The sequence below is a fragment of the Phocoena phocoena genome, chromosome 7 (assembly GCF_963924675.1).
Source record: "Phocoena phocoena chromosome 7, mPhoPho1.1, whole genome shotgun sequence".
Lineage (NCBI taxonomy): Eukaryota > Metazoa > Chordata > Mammalia > Artiodactyla > Phocoenidae > Phocoena > Phocoena phocoena.
This window is the reverse complement of record NC_089225.1, coordinates 77,700,419-77,725,345: the sequence shown is the minus strand read 5'-3', so window position 1 is coordinate 77,725,345 and position 24,927 is coordinate 77,700,419. Positions and strand designations below refer to the sequence as shown.

Genomic DNA, 24,927 nt, shown 5'->3' with positions numbered 1-24,927 from the left:
CCTTCCGAAGTCGCCCCTCAACAGGCTTCTTGCACCTTAGTAAAGCCTGAGGTCACCTCCACCTCTCGAAACCCACCAGTCCCAGAGGCCAACTTTTCTCCAAAGAGGAGAAGGAAAGGCGTGAAAGGCGTGCGGTGCATGGAACTCTGCATAACCGTTCGCTCTCTCCTCCCCAGCCGTCCGAAAACAGGCGAGAGTGGCTCCAGAAGGGAGCCCTCGCTCCGCACACTCCACGCCCGCCCCGACCTGCTGTACGCTCTGCCCCTGAGACGGCCCAGCTCGGCGACCCCGGGCCACCGCCGAAACCCGCCCGCCCGCACCGCAGTCCACCGCCCTAGGCGACGCCGCCTGTCCCTCCTCACCCCCCGGGGTGGCAGGTTCAAGACCCGGATCCGAGTCTCCGGCCCTGCAACTGCCACCAACGCCGTCGCCGCCAGTGGGAGAGAGTCTCCGTCGGGAAACGTGGTGCTGCTTCCTGGGTGCGAAGGTGCTTTCAAACCTTAGGTTTCTGTTCCTTTGCCCCTGGCTTTTGAAGAACAGAGAGGAGGATGGAGACCGAGTCCGGGGCGGTGAGTACGGCGGTCATGGCTCGGAGTCCTGGGCCCCGGGATAGTGGGGAGAAGGAGAAATGTGGACTCCGTCTGTGAGGGGCTGGAAGGGCGAGTCTAGGGCCGGCGATTTTGTCGGGAAGTAACGTGGTCAGGGAGCCCCATCGACTGCCACGAAGAGCGGCCCGCCTGCAGGCCCCGTCGGGTTGTGTCGTGGGGTCGGGAAGGTGCGGCCACCGGGCCTGGACGGGGTGTAGACGGGCTGGGAGACCTCGGCAGCGACCGGGAGGCGGTGGGTGGCTGGGTCCTGTGCACCAGGCCGGGCCCAGGCTAGAGAAACAGCTTTCCCGCCGAAATTAGGCTCGCGCGTCTTTGACGCCCACTCCCACCGGACTCCGCCCAGCCGCCCCCCTGAGGCGTTGCCCTGGCGACTGACGCCTCCTCTCCTCGACTGGTCATTGGGGACCAGAAGACCCGAGAGACCTGGCGGGGTCGGGGGCGGGGCTGGGTAGCGGGGACCTGGGCCCAGGTCGGACCGGAACCTCTAGCACCAGGTGCGCGCCCAAGCCAGACAGGGCTGGGCTGGGGAGGGGCGGGAGACCGCTTAGGCCCGAGGGGCTGCGGCAACGTGCCGCCCCGCCCCGCGCGGCGCCCGCCAGCAGCCAATCAGCGAGCGCCATGCGAGGCTCGCAGGGCAGGCTGCACACTAGGCAGGCGTCGGGGTCGGTGCCGTTGAGGGTTCCCGCCACTGCTGCTGGCGGGTTTGCAGGGCAAAATTTCTCGCTGGCTAGCGTTCTTTTCCCTCCCGCCCTTTGGTGGGGAGGGGGTGGATCCTCGAGACAGTGATCAAGTTCATGATGACCCGAAAGAACCCAAGGGAGTTGTCGCCTCAGCCTTTTCCCCCACCGCCTCAGCTTGCTGGCTTCGGAGGGGAAGGAGCACGGAGGCCGTAACTGCGACGGTTAGCCCGCCCTTTTCCTGTTGTCTTTGTTGGCAAAGTAGATGATAGATTTCGAGGTTAATTTTAGAGGGGAGGAGGCAGTGGGAGCACGTTACTTTGGAGGAAATTTTAAATAAACTAGTACTAGAAGTTTTACTAAGGACCCTTACTTCTAACCCCAAAACAGCACCAATCTAAGTGCTTTTCATACGTTTGCAAAATTATTGCCGGTAGAATTTGAGGCTTTCTTAATTAACTCAGTGAATCGCTAACCTTCTCTGAGGAACTTAAAGATCGTCTCTACCTGAGCCTTGTTACTACCAAGATTAAAATATTTTCTAGGCTATTATTCATATTGTAGTCTTCAGCCCACAACCTAAGGGTTGGCATATCGTGAGCAGGAAGAAATAACTCATTTATTCATTCGTTCAACAAATATTTATTGAACATGTGCTATATATGGTCCCTACTTTAGATGCTGTGGTGAACAAAACCCTCTTCCTTCTTGAATATTACATTATAGTGGAAAGAGACAGACAACAAACATAATAAATAAATTACATGGTATTACATGTTGGTAAGTGGTAAGGAGAAAAATAAAACAGTTGGAACCCACAATAGAACAGGAGTCTTAGAAAATGAAGAATGAAGTGAGTGATATGTAAAAAGTTCATGTTTTTCCTTCCTCGGTGTCCTTTAACTGATTTCTCAAGATTGGAAATAAAGTACTCTGTTCTCTTCCATTCAAGTCATTCCTCTCTTAATGAAAACTAATGGAGTTGACTTTTATTTAAACAAATTTGGAACAAAAGAGGTCATCCATTGAATTCATTTTGTTTTTAAGAAGAGAATTTCATGAAGATTGATTTTTTTTAACTTTGCAAATAGGTAATGACTACATTCTGTAACCCAGCAGAGAGAAAAGATGGTATCTACCAGAGCTGTTCTATTATCTCTAGCAATACAAATCCACACTTGAAAAGTAAAACTAAGCATCCCAGAATCATCCAGTCTGGGCACTATGTCTTACAAGTAAAGTGACTGAAGTTACAAATAACGTCCAGATGCCCAGGGAGGATGCTGTTAGGATTCCCAGTTTCTTTAATTGGCAACTACAACATAGCAATTATTAAATATGATGACTCTGTGGTTTAAGAGATGTTTTTATGAACTCCCTTACTAGGGAGTGTTTTTCCGCCTTAAGACTAGATGGAGAATAGAGCCCATAAGGTCCAGCCTATAGCCCCATAGTCACTACTGGCCTAGTCATTTCTCTGTACATCTTGCAGAGATTAATTTAGGGATTATGGTTTTATTGGCCAATGAAGTGAAAGGAGAGCAAATGTGAAAAAGAACAACTCCATTATCTAAGTTGGAAATTCATTTTCATGAATTTTTCAGAGAATTTAAATCATCAACTCCAATCTTTTTGAAGCACTCATTTAGGGTCTCAAAAGTCTGTTTCGTGTTCCCAGAAGGAGAATAATTAGCAAGTTCTTAAATTAGTTTCTCTTTAAAATTCTATTCTCAAGTCTTGTTTTTTTTCAGGTGTACCTGAGGAGTCTACTATCTTGCCATTGTGCGAAGGTGTATATGTTAATATATATTTATTAGAATCTAAATTAGGTCCCCTGACTTAGAATTGTGAACATAAGAACTCAATTCTTTAGCATAAAGAAAAAATTAGTATAAAAATTTTAGTATAAAAATTTATACCTATGAGTTATAGGTATACATTTTTTTTTTTTTTTACTAAATCGGTCCACTTTTCCAATTGCCAAGTGCATTTTAAAAATTTGACTTTAGAGTTGAAAAACCATGAACTTGTGTTGGAGTCTGTTTACTTGTCAATGCCCTTTAGCCAAAGACTACCACAAATACACCTGCAGTTTATTAAAGTTGGATCTTCTGAATTAACAACAAAGAAGAACATACACCATGCGGCCTCTCAGCAAGGTGTTAGAAGAACTTATCATAGGATTTAAGCTTATATTAAGCACTTTTTAGAGAGAGTTTAATGAAGAAAGCTTTACTCTGAAATACGTGTTGTCAGGAGGTGGGAGTAATTCTATAATTGGGTATGTTAATTCTTACCTAGGAGACAAGAAAAATAGATTGAAGCTAAAGCTGTGATTGTTAAAAAAAGGAGCAGTCTTATCAGGCAGGATAGAAGGACGTTTGGTCATTCTTGTGGTTTGGGTAATGCTTTTGTTTTTGTCAATGTACAGATATGATTATGGAGTGATCTTGTTTTTATCTTCATCCATCACAATCACAGAGGAGCCTTGCCCGATGTTGGTGTTCTGTTAACAAGAGAACACCACAGCCTAGCTGTGAGTTCCCGGCCAACTCCTAACACCAGGGCCTAGTTGGTTGTGCCAGGCCAGCTCCTAGCTGTCCAGGGTTATTCTTCTCTTTTTCAAACTTCTTTTTGAGTTTAATATTCCTTCTTAATGCTTATAATATTTAAATAGTACAGTTAATAATAACTAACATATGTATGTTTAAATAATATATTTAAGATCGTCTCTGTAGAGGAATGAATTCTACATTTCTTATATTTTTGTTGCCCCCAAAAGTTATTAGCTCTAATTATAATCTTCATAATATTAGCATAAAATTAAAGTCTGAAATACTACATTTTGTCAATGACTTATCTTTTTGAAGGATATATGCTTTCATCCTGCATCAAAACTTATACCCAGTACTAAGAGTTTAAAAGAATTTTATTTTACAGCAAACATCGAATCAGGTGCAAACAGATTCATTATCTCCATCCCCTAATCCTGTGTCACCTGTGCCTTTGAATAACCCAACAAGTGCCCCAAGATATGGAACAGTGGTCCCTAATCGCATCTTTGTAGGAGGAATCGACCTTAAGGTACCTAATTATGCATGCAACATGGTGTATTCTTTGTATTAGAAGTGTTTTATTTCTCAGAAATTGTTTCTTCCTGCAACTTTAAAAATAACATATTTGCTATTTTCAAATGATTAGTAGGTTTCAAATTGTCTTAACACAAAGAATCTTTTCAACAACAATGTAGGTTAAATAGAGTATATATAATTGTCCAATTTCACATACAAGGAAATTGAGGCTCACTGACATATCTATAAGCTCCTAGCTACTTAGTGACAAAGTGAAAACTAGAATTCTATTTTTCTGACTCACATCTCCACATGCTTTATTTCACCATACCACACTAATTATACTTTTTTACATAACACTCTAATAGCCCAAATAATGAGTGACTATAATTTTCAAAAGAAGACTCAATTAAGGAAAAAGAAAACAAAAACACAGCAGTTTTATGAAATCCTGTTTCTTTATCCCAACTTTCATCTTAGGCTCCTGAGTAACTTCCTAGACTTCTATCTTTTGCAGGTTGCTTTCTATCACCTAATTTAGAATTTGATCACTAAAAAAGGCCTGTGTCCTAGTCAGAATAAAGCATTTTAACAGTAATATGTTTAAATAATGTAATAGCCATTTCACTCTTTCAGAGAGGCATAGTTTTGTGAGATGTTTTGCAGCACCCCCATGTGGGTGGTGGTAGTTAAACACCTACAGGAAAGGCAAGCATGGATAATTTAGGAACACTCTTACTTCCAAGTGGATGTATCGAAGGATTTCCAAGCTTCCATATTACATACTGGAAATTTCAGGGAGAGTTGTCTTAATAAAAAAAAAAACTTGTGCAATTAGGGTATGATATTTGACATTTAATACTCGCTATCTTCCAATGATCAATCTCTCACAATTTGTATGGAATTACTTTTTTCCTGCTCAAGCTAAATGTTACACTTAATGTATTTGTCAAAACTGTGAGTCCTAAGCAAGTATGTGATTGGTTCACTAAAAATAAATTAAGGAAAATAATTTCTTATGAAATGCTTATTTTTTAAAAAAATTTTCTGTTTTTGTAGCAAATATTAATAGCTGACCATAAATATTCAAGTTGAATATTCTTGTTCAGAATTTATATTATATTAGCTTAGTATACTTTTAAATAAATAATCAATAAATGTGATAATTTATATGGCTAGGTTAGTGTAGGTTTTTATTGAAGCCAATCGGCTACAATATGAACTTTGGGAGCCATTGTTACAATACAGTCATAGCTTTAACATAACTGCTAGGGTTCTCTCCCTCATACTTATACCTTTCGCAAAACCATAGGTAATTTCCAGCAAGGAAATAGTTTACCATAGTAGCAAGCAGTCTCAAACTTTTTAAAATTCTTCTTTTTAGAACCCTACAGCCCATCCTTTTTAATATTTAATCATCTTGACTTTCTGTCTCCTTACTTTTCAGCAAAGAAATGGAGCTGCAAAATTGAGCTAGTGATTTTTCTATCAGAGAATAGTTTGAATTAATTTGTTTTCAAGTCTTTAATAGAAACCTTATTCTGACGTTGATTCCATTTTGTGTTTATTGAAATGAGGCAGTCAGTTATTCTCAGATTAACTCAGTATTTGTCATCATCCAGTTTAGCAGGCTTTAGGTTACCAACTAAAAACCAGTAAGTAGTGAGGTAGCAGTGGAAGTCAAGAAATATTGCTCTGCTGTTAGGCATGTCTTTTCCTAGATATATAAAGAAAAATTTTTTCTATGGATATTTAAAGTTCCTCTTGGGGGCAAACACTTATAGCTGAACCAGAAAATGAAATTGCAATGAATTTAGTGTGAATACTCTAGAGAAAGGTGATATGGGTCTATTATGAGACTATTTCAATTAAAACCAGATATGCCAAACTATCTTTGTAGGCATCTTCTACATGATAGTCTAATTATGACTCAATTTTTTTTGCATATCATCATAATGTCTGTATTTAGCTGACATGTATATTGAGTACAGATAAAGCATCTAAAAACTTTAAATCTTGTAGCCTCTCTGTTGTTATCACAAATTGAGTTCAGGTACTTTTGGAAATATATTTCCTTCCTAAGACCTTACTTTTCCTGGGGACTCTGCTGATTAAAATAGAGTGACTGGTATAGGCCAGCATAACCTAGTTCCACTGCTATGACCGTGGGCCTCTCTGAATCACAAGAACCAATAGTAGTATGCCCTTAGTATAGTTATAGCCATGCCTAGTACAATTTTATTAAAAACTGGCTAACTAGAGAACAAGAATTCCTTTAAATAGTGAACTTTCTTTGTAGTTTTTTAAAAATTCAGCTTAAAATATTTTATTGCAGTGTAATATTTTACGACATAGTATTAACAACTCTGCATAAAGCAAAGTATTCATATTGATTTTAATAACCTAGTGGTTTCATGCACTGTTTTTATGATGAGAGGCATTCTTACATCCATATTGTTATTTATGTTACCTTTTGTGTCTCCAAACCAAGCATAAGAGTTGTTTCATCTTTTATCAATTAAAATGGTTTTTGTGTGTTTTCTTTTTATACCATTAGACAAATGAAAATGATTTAAGAAAATTTTTTTCCCAGTATGGGTCTGTAAAAGAAGTGAAGATTGTAAATGACAGAGCTGGAGTGCCCAAAGGGTTAGTATCACTATGGATAGTACATGGAATTGACAATTGTATTTTTATTGGATTACTAGGTTTTGTATACTAATTTACTTTGGTTCCATTTTTTAAAAGAGAGTTTCATGCCTTCTTCTTTCCTCCTACTTTTTGATTTCAGTGTGTGTGTGTGTTTGTGTATTTTGGAGGAATAGTAACACTATAATATTCCTTAATTTATTGGAAAGTTATTCTTGCAAAGGCTGAGGGACCATTCATTGTTCGGTAATAAGCACTTAATGTCAAGTAGCTCTTGTCCAGTAGCCAAGGAACCAGAAGCTAAAGGAATCTGATATTTTTGGAATTGTATACCTGCTTTAGACTAGAGAGAACTTTACTTGAAAAAGGCTGGCACAAAAGAATGTCCATAGGTTGTGCCTCAAAGACCTAATTAGGGGACTAATCTGAGAAATATAACTCTTAATGAGAATGATTTTTAATTGCCAAATCAAGGAGAATGAAAATTATGGGAAAAAAGCAGTAGGATTTGTCTAGAACTGTCTAGTGCCCTTAGAGCTGTTTCAGTGGATTGGTATATTCAAAAGCCAAATACCAGAGAAGAAAATGGTAGTTTGCATAGGGTACTCGCTTAAGAAGTTTGACTGCAAAGTTAAAGAAATCGATGAAGGATTATGTTTGTTTTCTTTTTTTTTTTTTTTTTTTTGCGGTATGCGGGCCTCTCACTGTTGGGGCCTCTCCCGTTGCGGGGCACAGGCTCCGGACGCGCAGGCTCAGCGGCCATAGCTCGTGGGCCTAGCCGCTCCGCGGCATGTGGGATCTTCCCGGACCGGGGCACGAACCCATGTCCCCTGCATCGGCAGGCGGGCTCTCAACCACTGCGCCACCAGGGAAGCCCCATGTTTGTTTTCTTGAAAAAAAGACAATATATACATACTTACAGGCATAAAAGAAGGGACCAGTAAGGTAGAGGGAAAAGTATATTAGTGGGAAACTACATGTAAGTATGACAGGTGGACACTTTGGAAGAGATCAGATCCTGCAGAGGTTATTTTTAAACAAATGAGATATTTCCTGAGACTGACAATCAATATTAGGATGAAGTGAGATTGTACCTCTTTTATTTGGCTTAATAGAATTTGTAATATACATTTTTTAATCATTGAAAAACACACATAGAAATGTAGACTGTATTTTATGCTTTTTCCACTGGGTGGTATATGTGTTCTACCAAAAAAAAAAAACTAATAATAACGTAAAAATATTTCTTTAGCCGTTGTTTAATGTTTGGGCAAATAGAAAAAAAGAAATTCCTTTGTTAAAAAAGAAAATTCATATATAATACAGCAATTATGAATTGAAGAAACAGTAAATGTTTACTAATTACATAATACATAATTATATAATAGTAATTATGAATTGAGGAAAATAATAGTTTAGCACTACTCAGAACAGTTTCCTTAAGTTATGCAAATAGAGATTACATTTTCGGGGGATATACTTTTTATTTCTTTCATTCCTTTTTTTCTACCTATTTTGGCTTTTTGGACATGGCATACATTGGGTATTTGTTTCTTGATCATATGATTTATACTCTGAAGGTAAAAAGTATATATGAAAAAGCATATATAAAGTCTGGGTTGTACATATTTTTAATTAATTTTACTTGGGAAATATACTAATAGTTGCATTATCAGTTTATATATGCTGATAATAGTAAATAATATGTTTGTATACTCATTTACCAACATAAAAAATTTTATTATGTTGAAACTTTTAAATTGTTAAAGGTTTTTTTCTACTTTGATTTCTATTTAAACCAAACTTCTATCATTTTAAAAGGAGATTAGTGCTCTGGACTGAAATTTATTGCATCCCAATTTGTAAACCAGAATACAAATCTCTCATGCTTTCCTGCCTTACTTACAGCTCAGGTCTGAAACTGTTTCAAGATCCCCGGGGTTTTTTTTTTTCTTTTAGGCCCCTCCCTTTAAGAGGAGGTGACAGTGATAAGCTGTGAATGATTCTCCTAAGTTTTGCATACTGGTGCACCAAGGAAAAATGTTCACTCCTACCATGGCCCATTCTTTCTTTTTTGTTTTTTTTCTTTTTCTGGCTACTCCTTGAGGCATGTGGGATGTTCCCCAACCAGGGATCGAACCCATGCCCCCTGCATTGGGAGTGCAGAGGCTTAACCGCTGGACTGCCAGGGAAGTCCCCCGCAATGGCCCATTCTTAAAAAAAAAAAAAAAATTTAATCTTAATATATTCCAATGTAATGTTCTAAGATAATAATTAATGCATTTATTTAGGTATGGCTTTGTCACTTTTGAAACACAAGAAGATGCACAAAAAATTTTACAAGAGGTAAGATATTTTGGTGTATTTAACTTAATTTTAAGAACTTCTTTCTCTGAAACTAATCCTTTAAGGTATTAATTTAATAATAGTAGGGTTCCAGTACAATGATTGATTGCTAAAAAAAAAAAAAAAATTTTATCTTCTTTGCATCTTAAGATTGACATTGGTCTCCAAAAAAATGAATTAAAAAAAAAAGATTAAAGAGAAACTTTATCTGCAGAAAAACAAATTCCAAATAATTATGTAAGTATGGTTGTGAAGTTGTAATATAATTTTTCACTTTATTTGCTTAAACTAAGAATTTAAGGATGTATCTTTCCTGAAGTGTTAATAGCACTTTGAATTCCTAAAAAACCCTACAAATGTAGATTCCTAGAGTGAAGTTATCTGAGATTATTTCCCTCCTCTGAAAAACTTTATATAAACTAAGAGCACTCATAGAAAAAGTCTATAGCCTACAGTTCAATATATAATAACTTTAAATTTGGCAACTGTAACATTTAAATTTTTTAGGAAAAAATTTTATTTAAATTGTATTTAAGTCATATGCAGTCGATTCTCATTATTTGTAATGGTGTGTTCTATAAAATCACCACAAACACTGAATTAGCAAATATTGAAGTGCTGCACCTAGAAGAACACAGGTCTAGGTTCCCACAAGCTTCTGCTCACAATATTTTCATCAGCCAGTCAATACGTAACTTTGTCCTATGGGTGCTTCTGTTTAAAGATATTATACTTAATTTATATTTTTGATTCATTAACACTGAACTTGTGACCAACAGCACTATAACTTATGCCTGAATTAAACCCACCTAGCACATATTTTCTCCATTAAGTCACATGACAGTCTTTTTGCACTTAGGAACACTAGCAAGCACTTCAGCACTACACTTGAGGGCCATTTTAAATAGCAAAAGTACCAACATAAGTCACAAAAATGTGAAAAACATGACACTAAATAGAACATGAAAAGGACAATTTTTTACAGTATAAAAGATGGAAAAAGAAAAGTGTCACCCTGTTTGACCTTAGCTGGGACCACGTGTGTAAGGCGACTCAAATTTTTCACCTCTCTGCTCACATACACTAATAACTAGTAAATTGTCAGGTGAGGAATTAAGGTCAGAGCACTGGAACCAAGATTCACACCCAGATCTATTTAAATCCAAAGACTTTGCCCTTTCCACTATGCCTTGCCACTTTCAAAGAATGATAATAAAATAATTCATTTTTTCTTATTTTAGACTGAAAAACTTAATTACAAGGACAAGAAACTGAACATTGGTCCAGCAATAAGAAAACAACAAGTAGGGATCCCTCGTATGTATTGAGAACTAATGTATTTTTCAGTATTTTTGCATGGTTCTTTTTTGAAATATTAGAGTTTTAATAGAACTTCATTAAAATATCAGCTTTCTTTCATTTAGTAAAGTAAATTTAGTGAAGTTGGTGGTCAAATGAATATTTCTTACCACAAATTAAAATATATTAGTTTGCAGGGTTGGGGGGGCTAGGCAAAATTTATATAAATAATGATGTTTAACTATATTCCATATAGTTACATCTTTAAAGGAAAAATCTTTTATGATAAAAATATAGTTTAAAATTACAAAAGAAATTTAAAGTAGTTAATTACTATTTAGAAAATTTTCTAATTAACAAAGTAATTTAAAATTAGAGTAAAATTACAGAAAGTGAAAATATAGAACAAATATCAGAAACTCTGGTTGTATGGTACATACTGTCACCCAACCACATGTATCATAATTAACAGAGGAAACAATCCCTAAAGCTTTAGGAATTGGCTAAGTTAGATGCCTTCCTCAAATTTTGGTAATGCTTTCGACTCTACTCTTTTTTTCTCACTCTTCCCATTTATTAAGTTAGACATCTTTACAGTTAACTTTTACCTATAATATTTATTAAAATCTCCAACAGAATCTTTGGCTAGAAGGAGAAACTTTGCATAAAATTTGTAACTCAATTTTTTATTCTTCCTTAGCTGTGTCCTAGTGTCTACTGGGATGTTTAAAGCATTAGGTGGATATTGTACATCTGTTTACAAATTAGTAGATTGTGCTCATTTGGACTGTTCTGTTTTTGACTTAGAAGTTAACAGATATCAAGTTTAATTTTGACTTAGTATTTGTTAATTTAGAAGATAACTGAAGTATCCTTAGTAAGTTGATACTCCAATTACTGCACTCCAGATACTGCATTACTGGAATGCAGTAAATATGGCAGAATGCTGAATATTTTTAGACTACTATTGTTAGCTGCAAGAGTTAAGCTATAACATGTAATAGCAGTTCTTTAGCCCATTATCACCGTCAGTAGGAACAACTAGTAATGTTCATATTATGACCCACAAGTTGCTAAAAATAGAACATAAATCAGCAGTATGCTGAATGCTTTCAAACAGATGTATAGTTATTTAAGAACTATTCAGCGCAAGAGTCAATGTTATGGGTTTTCATTTATTTCATTTAATCTTTACAGCAATCTGTGAGGCATTATTAGTTCTATTTTTGTAAATAGAAAATTCAGCTTATAAAGGTAAAGTCATTGTTTTAGAAACATTTCTGCTGAAATAATCTTAAATGTGGGGGAGAGTTAATCTGGCCATGTTGTGGGTCTTAACCCAATGGCACCATATCAGAATTATAAATTTTCTTTAAATTCTTTAATTTTCTTTAAACTGTCTTTAAAGTCTCATGGTTTATATAAAACTTCATGTGCAATTTGGATTCTGTTCTATAACACTATTGTTTATTAAAATGTTTCCTAAAAATAATTGTTTGAATAAGACTGATTCTGTAAGAAGATCACCATGTTCAGCCTGTGCCTTTTCATATTTCCTGACATAACCATGCTAGGCCCAAATTTGAGAAGTATGGGGTTAAATAACTTAACCAAATGGTAGCATTAGCCTTCAAATCCAGGACAGTTTGACTCCAAAGCTATTTTTACTTTTCTACAAAGAAAGAATAAGTATTAAAGATATATTTACAAAATATAAGGGATTCTTATCTCATTTTTTTTCAAATCTATCACTTCTTTTCCATCTCCATTACCAATATTCTAGACCCAGCTACCCACTTTGCTTGCCTTAATTTCTAGAAAAGCCTCCTAACTGGTCTCTCTGAATCCAGTCATGCTACCTTCCAACCTATCACACACAAGGCAGCCAGAGTGATCTTTCAGAAGTGCACATCTTATCATGTTATTCTCTGCTTATTTTGAGCTGTCCTTCTCTTTTCTTTCCATGCTTTAGCCATCTAGCCTTCCCTCAGTTTCAGAACATAACCATATTCCAGATATACTATTTTCTTTACCTAGAGTGATCTTTGCCATCCCATTCGTTCTTTAAAGCTCAGCCCAAAACAAATGTCATTTCCTCACAGATGCTACATATATACATATATATATATATATATATATATATATATATATTTGAAATGTTCACCATTGTACCCTATACTACCTCTTCATGTCTTTATCAAAATTGTACTTAATTGTGTAATTAGCTAATGACTATCTTCCTTACCAGAATCTAACTTCTATGAAGATAGAGGCCATGGCATGCCCAATTTTTTTCTTTTTTCTTTTTGGCTGTATCACTAGGGCCTAGTTCAATGCCCTGTAATAGTAAACACTCAAAATTTATTTATTTAACAGATGAACCTGTGGTTCCTTGATGATCTTTGGAGGGAAATCCATGGACCTTCTGAATTGCGTGCAAAATTTTGTTTGAATATATGTATTTTTGAGAAAAGGGTCTGTGGCTTTCATCAGATTCTCAAAAGCATTGGATTAAGAACCACTAAAATATGCTATAACAATACTAGAGAAAATGTGGTGAAAATATAAAAGCTGAGAAGTAGTACTGCTATTTAGAGTGGCAGGCCAGTGCTGCCTACAGTGTGGTTTGCAGCCACCAACACTTCACTTGGAATCTGTCAAAATGCAGTTCCTCAGGCCCTATCCCAGGCCTCCTGAATCAAAATCTCTTGAAAGACCTGGAATTTGTATTTTAATAAGCTGTCTAGGTTATTATAATGAATTTTAAATTTTGAGAAGCACTAGTATAGTGGAAGGAGGATTGCCAGTTCAGTAATTTATATAACCTGTTGGTCAAGTACTTAAATCTAACTTGGCATATAAAATTTTTAAAGTCTTCTCCTGACAAAAAAGAATTTTTTTTTTAATTTTGGGGGGAGGAGTATATATAATTTTCACCTAGAAAAAGAGATGAGGACCCAAAATTAGCAACAGAAAGGTCTGTGGTCATGCTTGTAATAGCAGAAGTTGTAGCAAAGGGAGACTAGAGAATAAAATATAGTCATAGCATGAGTGGGTGCTTGCTGATAGTAGATCCAAGGAATTTGTAAGGTGGAACAAGTGTCTTGAGGAAAGTAGAATGTTGTCTGATTTCACTGCCTCCATTTTCTTTGGCCTTTTACAAATAGACAGTCTTACTAAGATCTTAGGAAATTCACTACAGTGTCTATAGTCTTCAGGAAACTCTAAATTGTATGTAATTTATATTTGTAAAAATAATGACTTTGCTGATAATAACCTCAATTGTTAAGTTTTGTGTTTCATTATACTAGTATTAAAATCTGAATTGGTGAATTTTTAGTATTCCTTATTAAACTTGTTTCTTTTTCTTTCATTTACCTTAAGCTAACAAAAGCTCTAAGGTAGTGAGTTTGAAAATATATATTTCAAAGATACTTTAACATATGGAATTTTTTAAAGAACTTATAATATTCAATTTTTACTGTAACTATATATATGTGTTAAGATAAACATCTTCCATTGTTCAGAAATTACATTTTTAAATGTCAAACTGAACATTTCAGTTATTACTATTTACACTTTGTTTTAGGTTCCAGTGTAATGCCAGCTGCTGGAACAATGTATCTAACAACTTCAACTGGATATCCTTACACTTATCATAATGGTGTTGCTTATTTTCATACTCCAGAGGTAGCTTCTGTCCCACCACCTTGGCCTGTAAGTAATTTCATTTTAGAAGGGTTTCCATCTATTACTATTAAATTTTTTATTTCTGAAATATTTCAACCACAGACAATTACAAATAATAACAGCCATGTAGCTACCACTCAAATTTAATAGAGGTTAACATTTTACCATATTTATTTAAGTTCTTTTAATAGAGGGAATAAAATATGACAAATTCAAGTAAAGTCTCCTTGCCCCAATTATCTTACCCTCTTTTCCTCCTTAGAGGTTAACCAGAGTATCTTTTCTGTCCATTTTATATGTTTTTACTACAAATGTAGAGATTCTTAAACAATAGATACATAGTATTGCTTTAGGTGGTTTTTAAACACTATATAAATAATCTGGTTTTCCTAGTCAACATTATGTTTTTGAGATTAAACCATATTGATCCTAGCATATCTAGTTCATTTATTTAAATTTTTTATAATATTCCATTGTATGAGTGTATATTCCCCTATTGATGGACATTGTAAGTTTTTTTCTACAATCAAGGCTACATTGAGGAAACTATACTCAATATTTTGTAATAACCTATAAGGGAAAAGATTCAGAAAAAACAGTTATATATATATATGCATAACTGAATCACTTTGCTGTATACCTGGAACTAACACAACATTGTAAATCAACTATACGTCAATAAAAAAATTTAGTAAAATGAAGTATTTTCAATGCAGTTTTGATATTGCATGCACTCTTTGTAAATTGCTTGTGATTTTTTAAAATTTAACCATCGAGGTCCTATTTTTTATTCTAATCAATTTGCATGACAATGTACAATCAAAACTTCATCATTTTATATATAAATTTTATACAGTATTATTTAATCTTTTTCATTCTTTCTGAGTTTAAAAGTTTTATAACTGAATCAATTAATTTTTTCATTTTACTTCATCACTTAAAATTTTGCCCCACTAGGGATCTGATAACTAATCAGATTTACTTTCTGCTAGTTATTCCATGATTTCATTTTACTTTATATTTAAGTCTTTAATCTGTTTAGAGCTTTCTTGGGGTACATTCTATGGTCATATTCCACAAGTTCAGAGAATCACGTGTGGAGTTTTGTTTTGTTTTTTTTCTGAACAAAAATGGGCAGAAGACCTAAATAGACATTTCTCCATAGAAGACATACAGATGGCCAAGAAGCACATGAAAACTTCTCAACATCACTAATTATTAGAGAAATGCAAATCAAAAGTACAATGAGGTATTTATCACCTCACACCAGTTAGAATGGGCATCATCAGAAAATCTACAAACAACAAATGCTGGAGAGGGTGTGGAGAAAACGGAACCCTCTTGCACTGTTGGTGGGAATATAAATTGATACAGCCACTATGGAGAACAGTATGGAGGTTCCTTAAAAAAACTAAAAATAAAATTACCACATGATCCAGCAATCCCGCTACTGGGCATATACCCAGAGAAAACCATAATTCAAAAAGACACATGCACCCCAATGTTCCTTACAGCACTATTTACAATAGACAGGTCATGGAAGCAACCTAAATGCCCATCAACCGACGAATGGATAAAGAATATGTGGTACATATATACAATGGAATATTACTCAGCCATAAAAAGGAATGAAATTGAGTCGTTTGTTGAGACCTGGATGGATCTAGAGACTGTCTATACAGAGTGAAGTAAGCCAGAAAGAGAAAAACAAATATTGTATATTAACACATGGATGTGGAACCTAGAAAAATGGTACAGATGAACCGGTTTGCAGGGCAGAAGTTGAGACACAGATATAGAGAACAAACATATGGACATCAAGGGGGGAAAGCCACGGCGGGGTGGGGATGGTGGTGTGCTGAATTGGGCAATTGGGATTGACATATATACACTGATGTGTATAAAATTGATGACTAATAAGAAAGTGCTGTATAAAAAAATGAAATTCAAAAAATTTTTTTAAAACATGGGCAGAACCAACCCCTACTGATCTACATTTAGTAGGTCTGAGAGTGAAGAATATATATGTATGAATATAATTCTATAAATATAATTAATATATTGTTTATGATTATAATATATTGAATATACAAATATAATAAATACAATTATTTATTATAATACATTACCCCACTTAGAAAAGTTGCAAGTTGCATAACAGTAAATAAATAATAAACAGAGTATAAAATTTTTTTAAGCAAACTAAATTGAACATCTAGATTTTGTATATATTGTGTGAGAGTTTGTCTAGGACAGTAATCTTCAAAGTTTTTTGCTTATATATCCTCTAAAATTTCTTTGAAAAATTATGAATACTCTCATTTTTAAGTTGAAATCTAAAATTTACCATAATTTTAAATAATTTAGACATATTATATATTGTAGGTTTGCTTTAGATATATATTTTATAAAAGTCTGTAGCTATAGATTTCATTTAAGACTGGAAAATGTCCCACATGTAGTGATGGATGTTAACTAGACTCATTGTGGTTATCATTCATTCTTTTTATATATATATATATATATATATATATATATATATATATATACACACATAGTCATTATGTTATGCACCTGAAACTAGGATAATGTCATATGTCAAATATCTCGCAATAAAAAAAAGAAAAAAAACGGAAAATGCCTGCTCTATAATTCAGTTAACAAAACTAGTCAACCAAATAAAATTAACCAATCAAATAAAACTTACTCTCTATTAGAAAATTCTGACTCTATTTTTTTTTCTGACTCTATTTTTAAGTTCAAATAAATGAATTAATATGTATCCCTGTGACCATCTTGTAATTTATTTTTTTCCCTGGATATGAAATAAGGTACCATCTTCCCCTTAATATTTCTAATACAAACTCTTTTTGCTTTGCTCTTTCCTGTTTCTCAAGGGCATTGCCTTTTTGAATTGTCTGTTTGTTTGATGCTCTGTTAATGTTTACATTCCAGAACAAAGCATTATAGCAAGATCCAGAATGAGTGAGAGTGTGCCTTTCATAGTGAAGGGGAAAAGTGTTGTAAAAGGGGAGTTTTGAAAAGAAGAATCCATTGTACACAGATACATTCACAGACAGATCAAATCAGAAAGGAGACCATATGAAATATCTGAAAATTAATATTCTTAAACCTATTCATGCTCATGCACCACTGGAAGATTTTTGTGTTCTCAGACATTGGTCTAGGCTATGACATACGTGTACAAGTAGAATTTCACCTTTATAGACTATACACATCTTTGACTAAATGTTCCCAAATATCTTTCTAAAGTGTACCAGTATAAAGGTTAGATAACAGTTTATGAGAGCTTCAATTTCTCCATAATCTGCCAGTCCTTTAATTTACTAGATTTTTGTATTTTTGCCAATATTATTATGAAATGGTATCTTGTTTTACCTTTCATTTGCCTAGTCAGTGGTAAGATTAAACATATTTTCATATATTTATTTGCCATTTCAGTTTCTTCTATGAGCTGCCTCTTCATTTCTTTTGCCCATTTTTTCTGTTGGGATTGTTATCTTTTTCTTGATTCATTATATGAGTTCTATGGGTTGTAAATATGTTTTAATTTGTGGCTTGTCCATTAACTTTATGGTATTTTTTGTGATACACAAGTTTTTTGTTTTAATATTGATAGATGTATTAATGTTTTATGGTTTCAGCTTTTAGTGCTTTTTTAAAAAAAATACTATGCTGTTGCTGTTTTTCACATCTAGATTTTAAATCTGCAGTTTACATATTGACTAATCCATCCTCTTCCACTGTTTTGAAATGAATCCTCTGTCAAATGCTGAGTTTCTGTGTGTGGAGTCTCTTTCTGGGCTCTCTGTTATGTTCCATTGGTGTATTTGTTTGCCCTGCCCAATTCTGTTTTAATTCCTGTTGCTTTATAATAAGTCTTAAAATCTGATAGGGCCATAGTCTTACTCGGTTCTTTAAGAGTCCCTCATCTATCCTTAAGTCTTTGCTTTTATAAATATAAATTTCATAATTCAGCTTGTTCAGCTCTGTGAAAAGCCTTAGTTTTTGTTAGAATTGCATTAAATATATAGATTAACTTGGGACATTTAGGCATAATACTGAATTTTCCCATTCATAAACATGATTTAGAGTTTCCATCCATCAATAAAATTTTCTTTCTCTGTAAAAAAAGTTTGGCGTACCTTTTGTTTGATTTATTCTTAGGTACTCTGTAGTTCTTGTTGCTTTTATGAATCATGTATTTTTTTAATCACACTTCCTAATAGATTGTGACTGGTGTGTAGTAATGCTTTTGATTTGTAAATGTTGATATTTTATCAGTAACCCTCCCAAACTCTCATATAGGCGATCATTTAGGACTCAGAATACTTCTGTTTCTTTCTGCTCTTCTGTTTCTCATTTTTTCTCATCAAGTTATTGACTGGCAATGTCTCTGCTACAGTATTTATATGACACTTCTTCTTAAAAAAAGAAATAAGTTCAGTAACTCACTATTAAGCTTTATATGAGTATCTTCCAAAACCTACATATATATGTTAAGATACTCTTAACCTTAACCAAGGTTTCTCCACCTCAGCACTATTGACATTTTGGGCCAGATAACTGATTCTTTTTTGTAGGAGACTGTGCTGTACATTGCAGGGTTTTTAGCAGTATCCTAGCCTCCCTACATTTATGAAAACCAAAATATTACCAAATGTTTCCTGGCCGGGGGGGGGTGGGCAGAGTCGCACCTGGTTGAGAATTATTGCCTGAAGTCAATTAAGGAAGTTACTTTTTATTCTGTTTACTACGAGTTTTTATCATGAAAGGGTATTGAATTTTAACAATGCAATTTCTGTATCTGCTTAGATTATCATTTTTTCCTCCTTTAATCTATTAATATAAATTACATTATTATTTTCTAATGTTAATCTGTGGTACAATTTTATTAGCACATAGTCTGAAAATTATGCAAAACTATGATACTTTTCTTCAGTTTTGGGGGGGAGGGGTGAACATTAAAACAAAACAATGCAAATTAGATCCCATGTTAGAAACTGAATTTTAATTGCTATCATTAAAGCCTATTTTACCTATTTTGTAATACAATTTGCCTATTTTTCTAATGATCTGATTTTAAATAACCTGTTTTGGGACTTCCCTGGTGGCACAGTGGTTAAGAATCCGCCTGCCGATGCAGGGGACAGGGGCTCAAGCCCTGGTCTGGGAAGATACCACATGCCGCGGAGTTATCTAAGCCCGTGCGCCACAACTACTGACCCCACGTGCCACACCTACTGAGGCCCACGTGCCTACAGCCCATGCTCCGCAACAAAGAGAAGCCACTGTAATGAGAAGCCCGCTCACCGCAGCGAAGAGTGGCCCCTGCTGGCCGCAACTAGAGAAAGCCCACGTGTAACAACGAAGACCCAACGCAGCCAAAAATAAATTTTTAAAATAATAATAAATAAATAGCCTATTTTGGGGTTTACTCCATTTGAATAATCAAGTGTTACATGTACTTTTTTAAGACGTAATAAATCACCTGTAAATTTATTGGATGACTATCTCATTTAAATATCAAAATGATAAAATAGAATTTAACAAATTCTTCAATAAATAATGTATTTGCTTTAATTAAATGTATAACAAAGGAATAGGATGTTGATTATTCATAAATAGTGGGAAATTAGTGGCAAAATCAGATATGATTATTCATTCAGTTCTAAATGCTATGTAAACATTATCTACTGCTGGTCTCCACAATGGAAATAGGCAGTGTCACCTTAAGTCCAGCTGCCATTTTTCCTCTAAACATTCTCTTACAACTATATTTTCATAATATTTGGACTAAAAGCAACTTTTCTCGTGGTTGTTTTAGCATTACTATGGAAATGAAACCACATGGAAGTAGAAATACTGTGATAATTTCAATAGACTTAAAGTGGAGTTGTAATAATATCAATAAGAGGTGGAAAAATGACATTTCCAATCATAAACAATAAGTTGACTGGGTTTAGGTAACAATGTGAGATAAATTTCATTATAAACTATTTTAAAGAATCTTGCCTAAAATAATTTTTCTTTTTCTTTCCTCTTATAGTCACGTTCTATATCTAGTTCCACTGTGATGGTAGCTCAGCCCGTTTATCAGCAACCTGCAAATCACTACCAGGTAAACATTAAATTACAATGAAGATCTTCTTTGATACTTTCAGTCCTTTTTTGAGTAAGTTTCATTTTAATCTTTCTCATGCAAATACTCTCGTAATTAAAAAGAGGTAGTTAAGCCTTGATAACAGTGGCATTCTTCTTTTTTGATGAGGGATCTAAACAATGTCATACAAAAAGACGGACTGTTTACTTCCTTTTATCAAATGTAATGAGGTCAGTTTTACTCCCCTGGTTAGCATAGAAATAATTCCCAAAGTTAGATAAAGATGTTGGACCACAGGCTGATATTTCTTTAATGCTACTGTGACCATTATGTCAGTTTAATAAGTATATATTAGAATAAGTAATATATTATGGTTTATATTATGACAGTCCCTTTTAGTTAACCAACACTCTTTTCATTAATTCTTGTGGGAGACTGAGGGTAAGTGAACTCTAATGCCGGACCATTTTGGTGTTTTGTAGATACAGTGTAATTGGAACACAGCCATATTTGTTTACATATTGGCTGTGGCTGCTTTTGTGCTGCAGTGGCAGAGTTAAGTAGTTGCAACAGAGATATACGGCCTGCAAAGCTTAAAATATTTACCCTCTGGCCCTTTACAGAAAACGTTTGCCAACTTCTTGTCTGTAGCATTCACAAATAATACCGCATTCCTTTATACCTTTGAACTAGTGGAAGAGACTTTATTTCTGGGGGGTTTTTTTTCATTTTAGACTTTTAAAATAGACCCACATGAAATGTTACGGTTACTGGAATTATTTTTAGTGTTAGACTAGGTTTTGGGGAGGTCACTTATTTTTAAATTCTGTTACTATGCTAAATATAAAATTATCTAAAGTGTTTCATTCACTTAGTAAAAATGAAAGTAACTTAATGGCATTTATTTAAAGTATATATGTAGGGACTTCCCTGGTGGTGCAGTGGTTGAGAATCTGCCTGCCAATTCAGGGGATACGGGTTCGATCCCTGGTCTGGGAAGATCCCACATGCCGCATAGCAACTAAGTCCAAGTGCCACAACTACTGAGCCTGTGCTCCAGAGCCCACGCACCACAACTAATGAGCCTGCGTGCTGCAACTACTGAAGCCTGCACACCTAGAGCCTGTGCTCCGCAACCAGAAAAGTCACCGCAGTGAGAAGCCTGCGCACTGCAATGAAGAGTAGCCCCCCGGGCTTCCCTGGTGGCGCAGTGGTTGAGAGTCCGCCTGCCGATGCAGGGGACACGGGTTCGTGCCCCGGTCTGGGAAGATCCCACATGCCGCGGAGCGGCTGGGCCCGTGAGCCATGGCCGCTGAGCCTGCGCGTCCGGAGCCTGTCCTCCGCAACGGGAGAGGCCACAACAGTGAGAGGCCCGCGTAACGCATAAAAAAAAAAAAAAAAAAAAAAAAAGAGTAGCCCCCGCTTGCCGCAACGAGAGAAAACCCGGGTGCAGCAACAAAGGCCCAACACAGCCAAAATTAAAAATAAATAAAGTATATATGTTGTGTGACTATTCCTAATTCAAACTTTTGAGAGGCCTCAAAGACAACATTAAGTACCAGGCCATTTAACATGACAAGCCAAAAGTTGTGAAATCAGTTTTGGGACCCTTAGCTTATTGCCCACCTGGAGCATGTGAAAGGATGAGGTTAAAAAGGGAGATTGGTAATGAGCGCTTTTTAACAAGAGAGTTGTTAGAGTGCTATGGCATTTCCCATCCTCCTCAACCAAGTGAAGGTGACTTCAAAGAATGACTAAGAGAGTTTAATATTTGTCCCCTGAAATTTGTGAGACAGTATCACTTGGGCGTGACCTTTCCTTAAAAAAAAAGCCTGAAGAAGAATCTGGAGTGGTCTATGGAGGCAGAGCCAGAAGAGAAGGCTACGGTAGGAATGTGCTGTACGTCTCACAGCAGCAAAGGTTTATGTTTCCCAAGAGCAAGATATGAACCTCACAGAAGAGACTCTTTCCAAAAGACTTTTTTTTTTTTTTTTTTTTTTGCGGTAGGCGGGCCTCTCACTGTTGTGGCCTCTCCCATTGCGGAGCACAGGCTCCGGACGCGCAGGCTCAGCGGCCATGGTTCACGGGCCCAGCCGCTCCGCGGCATGTGGGATCTTCCCGGACAGGGGCACGAACCCGTGTCCCCTGCAACGGCAGGCGGACTCTCAACCACTGCGCCACTAGGGAAGCCCCCCAAAAGACTTTAAGGTGACCCCAGGAGAGAAAAATATCTGTGTGAAGTAGAGTCCTAGAATCAAGGTCTAGAATTGCAGTCAGAAGTTCTCAGCAGGGAGATCACCAAAGGAACAAAGTACCTAACCAGAGTGTCAGCATTTGCAATCTGCCACCCGCCAAACAGTGATCTATCCTAATTTTTATCCAGGGGCAAGGAAAAACAGCTCAACACAGTGGTTTTTATTTGTTTGTTTGTTTGTTTTACCCTTTGAAAAGTTTATTTTTGTTGAAATATAGTTGATTTACAAGATTATATTAGCTTCAGGTGTACAACATAGTGAGTCAAATTTTTTATAGATTATACTCCATTTATAGTTATTATAAAATATTGGCTATATTCCCTGTACTGTACAATATATCCTTATAGCTTATTTATTTTATACATAGTAGTTTGTACCTTTTAACCCCCTACCTTTATTTTGCCCCTCCCCCTGTCTCTCTCACCACTGGTAACCACTAGCTTCAACACAATGCTTTTAAAGTGCCAGGGATGAGAAAGACTAAAGTTGCTTTCTTTCTGCTTGCACCTGTGGAGACCAGCTCCTCCTTCATTAATTGATTACATATATACATACGTGACGTAGATGTATTCTGAATAGAACTCTGATACAATTTAATTTTATACTTTGGCTCTGGTTTTCCACTTGACACAAATTATAAAATTGGAAGTATATTACCTAGATATACTCGGGAAAGATTTTTGTACCAATTTGTAACATAGTATTTTGCAATGTAAGAAATAATTTCACTTCACATATTTCTTTACAGTTATATATTTATTCATCATCATTCTGCCCTAAAAATTGCCACTCTGATAATATCTTCCCTTGCTCTTTCCTTTTACAAATTCTGAGATTGATAGTTTTATCAAATTTTGTTAGTCAATATAAAATAGATAAATAGTGAGAACCTGCTGTATAGCACAGGGAACTCTGCTTCACTTCACTGTACAGGAGAAACTAACACAATATTGTAAAACAACTATACCCCAATAAAAATTTTTTAAATTTACAAAAAAATAATAAATAAACAGCATCCTTTAGCAAGCAAAACAGAAATTTTTGTTAGTCAAATCAGATAATGCCTGGTTCAATCAGTATTTATCTCCTTTGTATTTCTTACTTCATAAGTAGATAGTGATTTTATTTATCTAACAAATCTACATATATGTCATTTTATTTCAGATTTTTTATTAAAATATTATCTTAAGAGATTATACATTATCCTGCCTTTTTTAATATGGTATACAGAACATAGACCTCACGTTATCTTGGTCATCATTATAACACAGTGATGTAATCCATTAGAAATTGAGGTGGTCAGCATGAAATTAACAGTTTAGATGGTAGATTCATGGGATCTTCTTTTTTTCTGTTTTTTTACTTTAATAATTTAAAAAAGCCTTTTTAAATGTGGAGAATAAGTTAAAAGTAAAACATTTATTATTAAGGAATAATACAACTAATTTAAGAAATAATAAGTCTATGTTCTATATTATCATCTTACAATAAGTACCTTAAGTAATTTGACCCACTTTTTTTTAAAATAACAGCTTTATTTAGATATAATTCACATACCATACAATTTATCTTTTCAAAGTGTACAACAGAGTGGTTTTTACTAAATTCACAGAGCTATGCAACCATACCACCAAAAAAAAAAAGCTTACCCATTTGTAGGCATTCCCCTTACGCCTCCTCCCAGTCCTAGGCAACCAGTAATATACTTTCTGTCTTTATAGATTTGCCTGTTCTGGACATTATTTGGATATATACTGCATTTTGTGTATCCGTCTTACATTGATGGACATTTGGGTTGTTTCCACTTTTCAGCTTTTACAAATAATGCTGCTATGAACATTCATGTACAGATTTTTGTGTGGACATACGTTTTCATTTCTCTAAGATCTTATACCTAGGAGTAGAATTGCTGAGTCATATGGTATCTCTGTGTTTAACCTTTTAAGGAAGTGTCATACTTTCCAAAGGCTGCACCATTTTACACTCCCACCAGCAGTTTATGAGGGTTCTAATTTCTCCACATCCTTGCCAACACTTATTATCTACCTTTTTGATTATGGCCCTCCTTGTGTATGTGAAGTGATATCACAGTGTAGTTTTGATTTCCACAGCCCAAGGCTAATGATGTTGAATATCTTTTATATGCTTATTGGCCATTTTTTTATATCTTCTTTGAGAAAATGTCTGTTCATATCCTTTACCAGTTTT

The 24,927-nt window shown here is 35.6% G+C and overlaps 1 protein-coding gene across 4 annotated transcripts in view; it reads left to right on the top strand.

Annotated features, from left to right (window-relative positions):
• The first annotated feature begins 438 nt into the window (after positions 1 to 438).
• The window catches only part of BOLL (boule homolog, RNA binding protein), a 56,053-nt gene continuing 31,564 nt past the window's right edge, over positions 439 to 24,927 (top strand). Inside the window, exons 1-7 of one of the 4 annotated variants that reach the window (XM_065881213.1) lie at positions 439 to 569; positions 4,226 to 4,369; positions 6,950 to 7,005; positions 9,297 to 9,351; positions 10,593 to 10,668; positions 14,240 to 14,367; positions 20,411 to 20,482. In XM_065881213.1, the coding sequence (XP_065737285.1) occupies positions 549 to 569; positions 4,226 to 4,369; positions 6,950 to 7,005; positions 9,297 to 9,351; positions 10,593 to 10,668; positions 14,240 to 14,367; positions 20,411 to 20,482 (552 nt within the window). In that variant the 5' untranslated portion in view covers positions 439 to 548. Of the gene's footprint in view, positions 570 to 4,225; positions 4,370 to 6,913; positions 7,006 to 9,296; positions 9,352 to 10,592; positions 10,669 to 14,239; positions 14,368 to 20,410; positions 20,483 to 24,927 lie in introns of all 4 variants that reach the window. The other 3 variants (XM_065881212.1, XM_065881214.1, XM_065881215.1) reach the window with 3 other exon arrangements.